We start from the raw sequence: 13,437 nt of genomic DNA, 5'->3' as shown, positions 1-13,437 counted from the left end.
ACAAGAAAATCTTCATATTACACACTGTTGTCACACCATGTCGCAGCAAAAGATCCAGGGCAAAACAGTTTCTTCTTAAAATGTATATTTTCAGAATTACAGTGCTTACATTTTAAACAGCCTTAATACAATGGTTTTAATCTAACAATATATTACATAATATGAAAAATGACTTTTCATAGTAAACCATGAAAATGTAATTAATACCTGCAGTGTCAAAGTCACCAACTTGTCACCTTTTCCAGTCACAGAATCCCAACACATTGGATTAATGATGGCTGTGGGTCTTACAGCCTGATATATAGGATGAATAAATGTAGAGAAAGGAGCATTTTCATGAAAAATAAAATTTAAAAACCAGGTAGGATTTATTTTAAAGAACAAAGTTGAAAGGAAAATATTTAGATCAGCCCAATCTGCCCTTTTATAAAAAGTAGTACAGCTTTTCCTTTTATATACAAACCCGGAGTGTTTGATTTAATCTTATTTTAAGCACTAAAGAAAAACCGAATAGAAGCCTGTGTGCATTTTCTCTGCTAATTCTGGATGCGGTATCTAGCCTCTCCACTAAAAGTAATATGGAATCTGACCCTCCTAGGCTGTGCTGACAGCAGAACTGTTGTAGGTAAAGTCATTTTCAGATTAAATACAATTTGCACATTAGAATCAGAGGAGTTATAATTTTTCCAGTCATAGGACATCCCATGAAATTCACAAAAATTATAACTTACTTTATTTTTCATTTGACAGTATTTACATGTTCCACAGATATTTGTAAAACGGCTTCAAATTCTTTGCTTTTTGAAACACACACATTGTATATCTGGCTTCACAATTATTTAACATCTCTTACACCTTTATCAGCAAAACCAGCTTGTCTCAAACACATAAACCTTACTTTACATAAAACACAATAAAAATCCAATTACAGTTACTATTTTAGTACTTTTATGATGAGCATTAAGAAAAAAATGACAGTTTTGGGTGACATAATCTTCTCTTGTCTTAAAGAGGCAAGAACACTCATGTAACACAGTTTGCAAAAGATCTTTTGGGTAATTAAGGGGAAAAAGCTGTGATAAATTTGATTTTATACTGTTTTCCGGCAAGAAGACAGCGCCATAAACATTTTGAATTTCCCCTTCACTTTCTTCTTCTAAATATATACGTAATTGGATAATTTCAACCTGGGAGTAGAACCAGTTACAAGAAAATCAAAGAGTAATAAATGAAACATTTAATCACATCCCCTCTTCCAGAAAGTAAGAGAGAAAGCTACATTGTACACTGGGGAAGGCTCCCAGGCTGACCACGTGGATTACGTGGATAGGACAGAATCAAACCTCAGATCTCTTTATTCACAGGACTTGGTAGAAATGCAGGGCAATCGTCAATTTTTATGATAAGAAACCTTATTTTAGAAACCCTAAACTATGGTTAGATTCTGAAGTTCTAATTTGCTAACTAGTTTGACCAAGTTTGTTTGTTTTAAACTGCACATGAGGAAGATAAATTTCTGGAAAGTTTAATTAAATACACAATTATTTATCTTCTTTACACATCTCCAATTTCTACAAATGAAAAAGACGTAGGAGGAAAAAAAAATCATCCCACCTTTATTTACTGAATGAGCTAAGACGACACAGAGAATACTGGAAATGACGCTGTGTCACGGCTCCCCGGCCTGTGCCTCCTTCCTCCACGCCCCACCCCTCCTGCGAGCGAGCACAGCGCTAGGCAGGAACCCGGTGCTCCTCTCCACAACTCGCACATCCACGGGGATTCACATGAGGGCCACCTGCTGCTGGACCCCACTCCGTCTGCTTGCACTAATCCTGTCAAGTTCAATTCCAAGCACACTTGCCCAGTAAATTAAGAGTACTCTATTTCATATGTACAAAAATACAAAGCTTTGGAGAGCTGGAAAAGGTTTAATACATACAACACTTATTTACAAGCTGTGACTTTCACATCTGTAAAAACAAACACACTTATTTTTGTCCTTGATTTTTGGTGCAACTTATAAACATTACATCAGTTAGTCTATACTTGTAAAAATAATAAATCAACCTATGTACAATTAAATTTACAACCAAAAGCAAATAATCCATTGGAACAGTGTGACTGCAACTCAGTAGACCAGCAGAGGACATTCCAGGACTTGAGTCCTTCCCCACAATCAGACTAAAAATACACTGAGGACCTCTCTCATCCTCACGATGGAACATCTTAATTTCTAAGACTTAAGGTGCAGAAGAAAAATAATGATTATACAGCTACAATTACATGTAAAGACTTTAAAGGGGACAGAAAAACAACATGTCAACCACCACATATATAATGATAATTAAATTAAGTACATATTTAATTCCCAGTGCATATGATATTCCATCAACACCATGGGGGACCGCAGGGTTCCAAAAACATTTATCCCTAATAAGCCTCACCAGTGAGGCCCTCCTCACAGCTGGGTCTCAGCTTTCCTCAGTACCTTTCATGTGGCTCCAGCTGATGGGCCTCCCGGTCCCCCAGCTCCGGCATCCCAAGGCACAGAAGGGGTTATGATCCCTCCCTCCCCCACCCGCCTCCCCCAGAAGGGGGTTACTGTAGAAAAGCACAATGAGAGGATCTGCGGTAAACAGCTGTTTTACCCCTTAGGAGACACAAATCCACCCCGCTCAGGAAACTGGGCAGCTGTGTGACCAGAAAGGCACACACGTGTCACTACGACTGCGAGGCCTGCTGAGTGTCTGCCTGAAAGACAAATGGCGTTCCACGAAGAGCCAGCAGATAGAGGCTGCTTCATGGAGACGGCGTGGGTGGAAGCTTTCACGAGCAGTGTGTGAGGTAGGGGGAGGGAGGCTGGGGCTCTGAGCTAGCGGCGCGGGACACCAGCCAGGGGATGGGTGAGAAAAGCAGGAAATCTGAGATCACGGGCGGCATGAAAACAACAGAACTCAGCTGGCCAGCTGCATGATGACACTCTCTGATGTCCCCAGGGCCAGGCAGGACCACGGAAGGTTTTACTGGAGCCACAACGGAGAAGAGTCCAGTCACAGTCCCATAAAGTGCACTCCCAGCTGGGCTGTGGCGTGTGTTCACCCTGGCGCTGTCATGTTACACTGACTTCCAGGACGTGGTCGTCTTGGCTGGGGATGACCAGGACTTGTGTGCCCGAGCTGGAGTTGAAGACCTGGCCGGCCGGCAGCGCCTGCAGCCGAGGCATGGGCAGGCCTTTGTGCTCGCCGCTGCAGACCGAGTGCACGCTGCCCCTGCTCCCGAGGCTGCTGCCGTCTGGCTGCTCGTCCCCGTGCTTGTCTACTGACAGGCTGTCATTTTCTATCCAGCTGTCTGCAAAACACACAGGAAATCAGACCCAAGTGCGCCGACACTCACCCGGGTACTGGCGAAGCCACACGGAGCCAGGCTGAATGTGCAGGCTGCCACCCGAGGCTGCCCCTTTCCAGAGCACTCTGCACACAGAGGCTCGGCCTTCAGAGCAGGTGCCTAAGACTTCTAACGGCAAACGAGCCTTCTGGTACTAGTTTCTGCTGGCACTGAAAACATGCCACTAGTTCTCAAACCTGCTTTGTCACAAGTTTATCACTTCTCGCACAAAGTGATCACCTGCTCAAACACCGAATGTATCCTTTTTCTTAAAAAGCCCTTACCAGCGTCCAGTTGGGAGGAGTGCGCAGAATGATGGGGGAGGTACTTGAACAGCCTGACGTCGGGCAGGGGGAGATATCCCGCGAAGAGCGGCATCACTTCCATGTGGACCCTGTGAGTGGCCTCAGCAGCCACCGGCATTGAGATGACACCGCAGCTTTTCCCACACACTGCCCAGTTGCTACTGTTGTCAACAACTGAAACGAGAGGAAGTGTTGTGTCACCCGGGACAGGTCTTCAGTACTCAGGCGAGAGTCATGGCCATGGTGACCCAATCCTCTCACCTGACGCTGTCCGATAAAACACCGGGACACCGAGCTCATGCCTTGCAGCTGCGCCTGAAGATAAAGCCATGCACTTTAACGATGACAACACCTATTTCATTAAATCCAACATTCAGTTAGTTCTAGATTAAAATCAATTATGCTGGACGTGTACGGAAAACCGCTTTTTCCTGTGAGGTTAATAAATGAATAAACAAATAACGATTTAATTTTGATTTGACATCTCCCTGACATTTGTGTCTAACGCTTCCCAAGTATGGTTCCTTTGGCAGTTAAATGAGTTCCATCTGGTAAGTGGCAATCTCCAAGCCCACTAGGTCTGAAGCCAACTCTGACACTCAGAAGAGCCTCCAAGGCCTCCGGGCTCGATGGCCTGTGTACAGTGGTGAGAACACCACCGGCCTCGCAGAGCTGCTTGTATAGGATGGAAAGAGAGTATGTAAGAGGGAACTATGAAAGGTTCATGCAAAACTGGAATTCAGAGATGAAAATCGAAAATAAAAGCTTTATTTCTCAACATAAGCTCCATTAAGGTCAAGACATGTTTGTACGCAGTGGTGCCGGCCATTTAGTCCATCCTTAAAGAACTGGGAGTCCTGAGAATTTAGCCATGTCAATGCAGTCTTTCTCTACATTATTAGCAGAAGAAAAGTGGGTGTCTTTCAGACTTTTTAAGACCAGGAAACGCAAAGAAGTCAGAAGGAGCCGCATCAGGCCCACAAGGTGGATGCCTCATGATTTCCCATCAGGGCCTCACAGAGCCACCCTTGTGTGGGGAGCGGAGTGGGCCAGAGCTTTGTCGTGGTGGAGGACTCTGGTGAAGCTTCCCCAGGGGCTTTTCTACCAAAACTCTTGCTGTCTTCCTCAGAACACTCTCATAATAAGCAGAGGCTGTTGTTTTCGGCCCTCCAGAAAGTCAACAAGCCAATGCCTCGCGCGCTGTGGCCTCTGCTCTTGTGCTTCGGTGGGGCTGCCCCACCTGTCTGCGTTGTCTCGAGGATGGTGCTGGGAAGGCCACACTGCATCTCCTATTATAGTTCCTTCAGTTAATGCTTCAGGATCTTGATCCCATGTGTTTGAAGTTTCCATGGAAGCTCTGGTCTGCAGCGGACGGGGGTGCTAGGGTTCTGGCACCCACCAAGTGGGTCATCACTGAGTGAGCTGAGCCGATGGCTGTGGTGTCGGGACCTCTGCTTACCTTTCAGCCATCACTGAGTGAGCTGAGCCGACGGCTGTGCTGTCGGCTGTCCTTTCTGCTGTTAATCATCGGTCCTCTCTGATTAGGGCATGAGCAAGGTGAACGTGTTTTCCTTGAAAATGGATGTGGTTGGTCCGCTGGCTGTGGCCTTCATCTTCAGCATCATCTCGTCCCTTCTTTAAGATCTCCATTTGCAAACTACTAATTTTTTGGGGCTCTGTCCAAAGAAATTCATAAACTTTTCGTAAAGCATCAATGATTTCACTATTCTTCCACCCAAGCTTCACCATAAATTTGATGTTGGTTCTTTTTCTTTTTTCTTTTTTTCTTTTTTGAGGCAGAGTCTCGCTCTGTTGCCCAGGCTGGAATGCAATGGTATAATCTCAGCTCACCCTCACTGCAACCTCTGCCTCCTGGGTTTAGTAATTCTCCTGCCTCAGCCTCCCACATAGCTACGGGTGCCCGCCACCATGCCTGGCTATTTTAAAAACTGAGATCTTATCAGTTAGCCTGCTTTGTCTTCAGGATGGTACTGGGAGGTTCACCATGCCCGGCTAATTTAAAAACTGATGTCTTATTCTTCTTAGTGCCTCGAACTAGATCCTGCTTAGTGAGTAAGAGCTTATTTTGGTGCAAAAAGTGTTGGAATCCATGCACAGTTTTTTCATAATGTATCTTCCATGACTTTTTTGAAGACCCCTTGTGTAAAGCGCTTAGTACCATTCCTGGGACATGGTAGTGTCTTAATATATGGCAGGTGTTATTATTAACATTAATTATTAAAACACAACCTTCATTTAATTCGATGCAATTCAAACACCTAAGTGATCATTCACTGGCACAGTCCTGGAGATATGAAAGTAAGCCAGACGGGGTCCTGACCATCCAGTAGTAGTCAACCTGGCAAAGAGGTCCCAGCTCCCATCATGAGGATACTGAGCAATGGTCCAGGGAGTAAGTGACCAAAAGGCCAGGAGCAGCAGAGAAGGGCTCAGGGAGGTAGACATCCTGTGGGTGGCGATGGGGGAACCTCTGAGGCCCAGCAGTGTCAGGAGGAAGGCAATGGAGTGACGGCTCTCAGAGTGGCTTTCGGGGCACCCGCAAGCTGAAAGCTTTCACACTGCTGCACAGCCCTGCTGGGGCAACCACAGTGGCATGAAATGAGGAGCCAGACTGTGCAGTCATGTCACTCATGTTCTTCACTCCCAGGAACTCACAGCAAAAACAAAACAAAAATGCCATGCTTCATGACACAATTAAAATTGCTAATTTTATTCAATTCAGCTCCTGAGCAAACTTTTTTCCAATTGACAAATATTTATAGACTCATAAGAAGTTGCAAAAATAGTAGAGAGGTCACACACCTTCATCACCAGCTTCACCCAACTGTGCCATCTCACATAACACAGGAAGCTAACACTGGTACCACACAGTGAACCAGGCCACGGAGCTCACTGGATTTCAGCACAGAGTGAACCAGGCCACGGAGCTCACTGGATTTCAGCACCCAACCTCACTGGATTTCAGCATAGAGTGAACCAGGCCACGGAGCTCACTGGATTTCAGCACAGAGTGAACCAGGCCACGGAGCTCACTGGATTTCAGCACCCAACCTCACTGGATTTCAGCATAGAGTGAACCAGGCCGCGGAGCTCACTGGATTTCAGCACAGAGTGAACCAGGCCACGGAGCTCACTGGATTTCAGCGCAGAGTGAACCAGGCCACGGACCTCACTGGATTTCAGCGCAGAGTGAACCAGGCGGTGGAGCTCACTGGATTTCAGCGCAGAGTGAACCAGGCCGCAGAGCTCACTGGATTCCAGCAGCTTTTACAGGCACTCTTTGGGTCTAATTCTGTGGCATCTGTCACATGTGTAGATCTGGCCCAGAATTCTTATTACCACAGAGGATGGTCTCCTGCAGCCTCCCGCTGGCCCGTGCACACTTCTCCTTCTGAGGTTGGCGTTTTGAGGACGTCATTTAGAAATGAAATCACACAGTACACCGCTTTGTAGGATTGGGGTGTTTTCCCTTGAGATCCAGCCACGGCACTGCATGTGTCAAGAGTCCCTTGTTTCACTGCTGAGGAGGAATCAGATGTGCCAGTTTGTCTAACTGCTCTTGAGCTGAAGGACATCTGAGTTATTTCCATACTTGAGTACTTGTGTTCTTGACATTCTCCGCGTCTCTGCTGCAGAATGACAGCTGGCTCAGGAAAGCGCATGGGCCGTACTCCATGCTGTGAGCTCAAGTAGCTGCTGTTTTCCCAGAACGCCTTTTTCACTTGAAAGAGCGCTGGGGAAGCTGGTCATTCAGTGTTGGCTATTTGGTAGACATTTGCTTCAAAATGAATGATGTTAAGCTTGTCACTTCAAAGAAAACAACACGAGTATTTGCTGCCAATGATGTCATCTGAGACTTTAAGCAAAAGTCAGAATTTTGAAAAACTTGCACTTGCCACTGTGAGCCTGACAGAGTCCTGATGCTCTCAGACCTCCCTGAGCGATCACAAATGCAGATTTTAAAAAATACTGTCAAACAAAAGGTGCCCACATTTGGAAGATCTGCACAATTCGGGAAACCATGCTTCCCAAATGACTAATGACATGGTGTAACGCTATGATGCCTGGGTAAAAGGTCCACTCAAGATGCAAGATAGGGCTGGGTGCAGTGGCACACACCTGTAATCCCAACGCTCTGGGAGGCCAAGGCAGGAGGGTCGCTTGAGCCTATGAATTCGAGAATACCCACCTTCATACATAAGCTTTGTCGAAAAATGCTCATCAGATTCGGTCAGTGCTTCATCCTTATCCACCTCCAAGAGGTCCGAGAGCCTCGTGATCAACACCTCCAGGGAGCAGAGGGAGCCTGTTCTGCAGTACTCCATTCCCGAAGGGGGAGAGATCTCAGCCTTCACATTGTACAATGTCTGGGCAGGAAAGGGAGAGAAAAGAAAGGAAATGTGCCTAAGTTGTCTTAAAAAACGCAACTAGAGGCAAGGCGGAGCTGCCCGCAGACCCTGGAGAGCTAAGGAAAGACGCCCATCTGCTCAGCTGGCCTTGGAGCAACTGTGGCCACTCCCTCTCAGTAATTCCCACCGGAGAACGATGCAATGTCCCAAGTCCCACACTCTGAACCTTAACATCCTTCTTTAAATTACAAACATTTTCAAGCAGGAAGAAAGGACAGCACAACGACCCTCCAGCCGCCCATCACCCAGATCCCAAGATTTCAGCACGCTGCTGCCTCAGTGTCATCTATCGATCCATGTACACTTCTGTAATCGCCTGAGGTATTTTAAAGCAAATTTCAGGCCAGGCATGGTGGCTCATGCCTGTAATCCCAGCATTTTGGGAGGCTGAGGTGGGCAGATCACTTGAGGTCAGGAATTTGAGACCAGCCTGGCCAACATGGTAAAACCCCATCTCTACTAAAAATACAAAAATTAGCCAGGCATGGTGGTGGGTGCCTGTAATCCCAGCTACTTGGGAGGCTGAGGCAGGAGACTCGCTTGAACCTAGGAGGTGACGGTTGCAGTGAGCTGAGATCATGCCACTGCATTCCACCCTGGGTGACAGAGGGAGACTCTGTCTCAAAAAATAAAAATAAAAAATAAAGCGAATTTCAGACAACCTGTTATCTTGCCCCATCTACTTCAGTATGCATTACTAAACACTAAGGACATTGTCTTACCAAACACAATGCCATTATCACAACTAGCAAAATCAACAGGAAGTCCTTGGTAACACCCAATTCAGTCCATAATCTAATTTCTCCATATTTCCTTTCCATAATCAATCTATTCTCAGTGGCTATTCAAACATGCTTAACATTCTACAACCACACATGACAAACGATCAAAACCCATCTGCTACCGCAAAGATGAGAAAGGGCTCACCCACTACAGACTGGCAGTTCCACTTCTAAAGGGAAGCAGAGAGAGAGAGAGAGACAGAGAGAGAGAGAGAGAGAGAGACAGAGAGAGAGAGACAGAGACAGAGAGAGAGAGAGAGACAGAGACAGAGAGAGAGAGAGACAGAGAGAGAGAGAGACAGAGACAGAGAGAGGGAGAGTGTGTGTGTATGTGTGTGTACGTGTGTGTGTGAGTGTGTATGTGTGTGTGAGAGAGAGAGAGGGAAAGAGTGTGTGTATGTGTGTGAGTGTGTGTGTGTGTGTGTGTGAGAGAGAGAGAGAGACAACTTAAAAGTGTTCTGTTGGTATTGGAAAATGTTCAAAGAAGAGATTTCGGTGTGCGTCTGGAGTCTGAGGCCATTTGCTGGGAGTTCACAGCCTAAGCAGCAATTCCGAGAGCGGCCTTTCTCCGTGATCTACCAAATCCCCATTACCTCTTCAGACATGGGACAAACTCCCACCAGTTTCTAGAAAGGTCATGCTGGGACTTCCTGGGGCTCTCAAGCCACAGGGCAGAAAGGATCCCAAACACACAGATGCAAAAGTGCCGGTTGTGTGCCCAGGTGCCCGCAGGTCCTGGGAACTGAAGCAGTGGAACGCTGTGCTAGAGGCCCACTGAAACGCCTCCTGCTCCTGAGACGCTTCTGGCTAGAGCACAGTCTGAATATTTCTGTGCTACAGAGAGAATGCAGATTTGCCTCAGGGCTAGAAGGACACCCAGAGCTGCAGCAGGAGGAAGAGGGGTGTGCCTGAACACTGCTCCCGGCCGCGCCTGGGAAGGAGCGTGGTGGGGGGCGGGGGGGAGCACGGCCCAGGGCAAGCAGCAGGGCCTCACCTGGCAGCCCCTGGAGCTCAGGCACAATGACCAGAGTCGTGGAGCCTCTTCAGAGAGAAACGTGAGCACTGAGGGACAGCTTGTCTCCGACAAGGGGGCCAGGGCCACCGCGCAGGGAGGAAACCATCTTTATGGCAAATAGGATAGGGACAGCTGATGGGTCACTTAAACAAATTTGGACCCTACCTCTCACCATACACAAAAACTAAGTCAAAGTAGATCACAGACCTAAATGTAAGTGCTGAAATTGACAATATCTTGGAAGAAAATGCAGAAGAAAATCTTTTTGACCAAAGGAGATGATTTTCTAAGTCCAAAACAAAAAATTCAAGTAGTAAAAGAGAGAGCTGAATTGGATTTCATCAAAATTTAAAACTTTAGTGCTTCAAAGGACAATAAATGGAAGAAAATATTTGCAAATCATATATAAGGCCTGGTACCTGGACTATATAAAGAACTTACAACTCAAAAATAAATAGCCCTATTTAAACTTGGGGAAAGGATCTGAACAGACATCCTCCCAAAGAAGGCAGAAAAATGGGCCGATGCCCACAGGAAGAAGCACAACATTACCAGCCACTGGAGAAACGCCCGCCCGCTGGGACAGCCACAGGCGAAACAACAGTGGGACAAGCGCTGGCTGGGACCCGCTACGTTGCCGGCGGGAATGCAGGGCACTCTGGAGAAAGCCTGGCTGTTTCTTAAAAAGCTAACCATAGAGTTACCACGACTCAGAATTCCATCAGGTATTTACCGGGAGAATGGAAGAGATATGGCCACAGAAAAACTTGTACTTTCGCCGGGCACAGTGGCTTATGCCTGTAATCCCAGCACTTTGGGAGGCCCAGGTGGGTGGATCACTTGAGCCCACTAGTTCGAGACCAGCCTAGGCAACATGGCAAAACCCCATCCCTACAAAAAATAAAAAAAAATTAGCAGGTGTGGTGACATGTGCCTGTGATCCCAGCTACTCAGCAGGCTGAGGTGGGAAGATCATGAGCCCCGAAGGTTGAGGCTGCAGTGAGCTCTAACTGTGCCACTGCACTCCAGGCTGGGTGTCAGAGTGAGACCTTGTCTCATAAATAAATAATTTATTTATATATAAATTATTATTATACTATTACTAGATTTGATTTAATTATTTAATAAATTTATAATCTTAACTCATTTAAATTTATTTATTAAATAAGTGTTATAAAAGATGAAGGTCAAAACAATTTGTCTTGGTTGGAAGAAGATAGAGAAAAAACTGCTAATTAAAGACAAACACTTCAAATAAACATTGACCACTTCAAATAGTAAAGAGAAGAAAAGGAAGTATCACATATTGCACAGCAATGAGTGAAAGAGTCTCACTAACAGAACACAAACACACACCTGCATCTACTCAGCTAGCTCCATGCTACTCTTCATGCCACACTCAGATTGGCTTCTACCAAATGATGTACAAGTTCTAAGAAAATCGTCACAATATTCAGCTAGCAGGTTTTCATACGTTTTCAGTTTTTATTTTAAAATCTAGAGGTATGCCTTAGAAAGCAATGCCCCTGCAGTTGAAATGACTCCCAGAAAAATTTCCAGGAAGTTCCTCAGTCAACATAAGGGAAAAAGATAGAAGAGAAAAGGAGTCTTTGGGCTTTCCAATGACAAACACTCCTCTTAGAGATGCTACAGGAGTGTGGGCAGCTCAGCTGTGTCACTTGAGAAGGGCCCGGGGTTCTAAAATAAAGACAGTCAATGATTCAACTACCCCAAGAATTAACTGCTTTTCTCAAGCTGCTCCTTCATTACATTGAAAGAAGCTGTCTACTCAGTGCTTCAGATTATAAAGAACATAATGCCATCTTTCATTTTCCTGCCCCACCTTCCCAAAATAATACATCACGTACGAAAAAATTTTCCACTTGAAATTCGTAAGTATACGGCTTCAAGGAGATAGACAGCTGTTCCTCAGAAGCTGGGGAGAATCCAACAGAGAAGCGGCAAGGCAGAGAAGGAGGAGGCTCTTCTGTCCACTTCAGTTCCCAGACAAAGAACAGCGACTGCTTGCTGTGGATGTGCTGCAAAGAGAGCCGGCCGTCACTGTTCACGCAGTACCGGAAACCTCAAAGATGAAACAGACACTGCAGCGAAACACGTCATGCGAAGGGTGCTGAGCAGAGACACCCCGAGCAGGCCCCTGCCTCGCAGCACTCCTCTGCACGCTGCTCTAGGCCCTGCAGCACCTGCCCCTGACCTGACTCCCTCTGCCTGGCCTTGTCCCACCAGAAGATTATACAAAATCGGTACATGTTTACTTTTTTATGATTCCGTAAGTTTTATATCATATGAGATCATCAAACAGTAGCTTAATTTTTTTTCCTTTTTGAGATGGAGTCTCACTCTGTCCCAGGCTAGAGTGCAGTGGTGTGATCTCAGCACACTGTAACCTCTGCCTCCTGGGTTCAACCGATTCTCCTGTCTCAGCCTCCTAAGCAGCTGGGATTACAAGCACACGCCCCCATGCCCAGCTAATTTTTTTTAATTTTAGTGGAGATGGGGTTTCACCGCATTGCCCAGGCTGGTCTTGAACTCCTGACCTCAGGCAATCCACCCGCCTCAGCCTCCTTAAGTGCTAGGATTACAGGCATGAGGCACCACATCTGGCCAATTTTTTTTTCCTTTTTTTGAGAGCGAGGGTCTCACTCTGTCACCCAGGCTGGAGTGCAGTGGCATGATCACAGCTCGTTGCAGCCCGACCTCCCAGGTTCAAGAGATTCTCTCACCTCAGCTTCCCAGGTAGCTGGGACTACAGGCTCACACTACCATGCCTGGCTAATCTTTGTATTTGTAGAGATGAGGTTTTGCTGTGTTGCCCAGGCTGGTCTCAAACTCCTGAGCTCAAGTGATCCACCTACCTGGGCCTCCCAAAGTGTTGGCATCATAGGTGTGAGCCACCATGGCCAGCCAAAGGATGTTAATTAGTATATAATGTATCCCATGCAGCTCCAAAACAGGGGAATACATCATCAATCAATTAAAAAGTACATCTTGGCTGGAGGCAGTGGCTCACACCTGTAATCCCAACACATCACCTGAAATCAAGAGTTTGAGACCAACCTGACCAACATGGTGAAATCCTGTCTCTATTAAAAATACAAAAATTAGCTGGGCGTGGTGGCACTTGTTTGTAATTCCAGCTACTCGGGAGGCTGTGGCAGGACAATCGCTTGAATCCAGGAGGCAGAGGTTGCAGTGAGGCAAGACTGCGCCATTGCACTCCAGCCTGGGCAACAAGAGTGAAACTCCATCTCAAAAAAGGATAAATAAAAATTTTAAAAATAAAATAAAAAGTAAATCTTTACATCCAGCCAATTATTTTATATTTAAATTAATTTAGGAGCCAGCACAACCTAATGTATGGACTGAACACCACCATTACATGTAAAGTCCACATCTACAAGCACAGTGACAAGCTCCAGTAATATCTAAAAGAGCTAAAGTATTAGTGGGGAGAAAATCCTTTGAAAATGATAAAGATTCAGACACCCATTAAGAAA

The 13,437-nt window shown here is 46.0% G+C and overlaps 1 protein-coding gene across 4 annotated transcripts in view; it reads right to left on the bottom strand.

The window, feature by feature from the left end:
- Positions 1–710: 710 nt before the first annotated feature.
- The window catches only part of TRAPPC10 (trafficking protein particle complex subunit 10), a 93,373-nt gene continuing 80,646 nt past the window's right edge, over positions 711–13,437 (bottom strand). For all 4 annotated transcript variants that reach the window (XM_021669400.2, XM_064380209.1, XM_064380210.1 and 1 more), the window contains 4 exons: positions 11,788–11,958; positions 7,903–8,080; positions 3,672–3,866; positions 711–3,351 (listed from right to left, as the gene is read on the bottom strand). In XM_021669400.2, the coding sequence (XP_021525075.2) occupies positions 3,113–3,351; positions 3,672–3,866; positions 7,903–8,080; positions 11,788–11,958 (783 nt within the window). In that variant the 3' untranslated portion in view covers positions 711–3,112. The remainder of the gene's footprint in view (positions 3,352–3,671; positions 3,867–7,902; positions 8,081–11,787; positions 11,959–13,437) is intronic.

This window comes from Aotus nancymaae, unplaced genomic scaffold (genome assembly GCF_030222135.1).
Source record: "Aotus nancymaae isolate 86718 unplaced genomic scaffold, 86718_ANA_hifiasm-v0.15.2.pri h1tg000022l_1, whole genome shotgun sequence".
Lineage (NCBI taxonomy): Eukaryota > Metazoa > Chordata > Mammalia > Primates > Aotidae > Aotus > Aotus nancymaae.
This window is presented reverse-complemented; position numbering and strand designations above follow the sequence as displayed.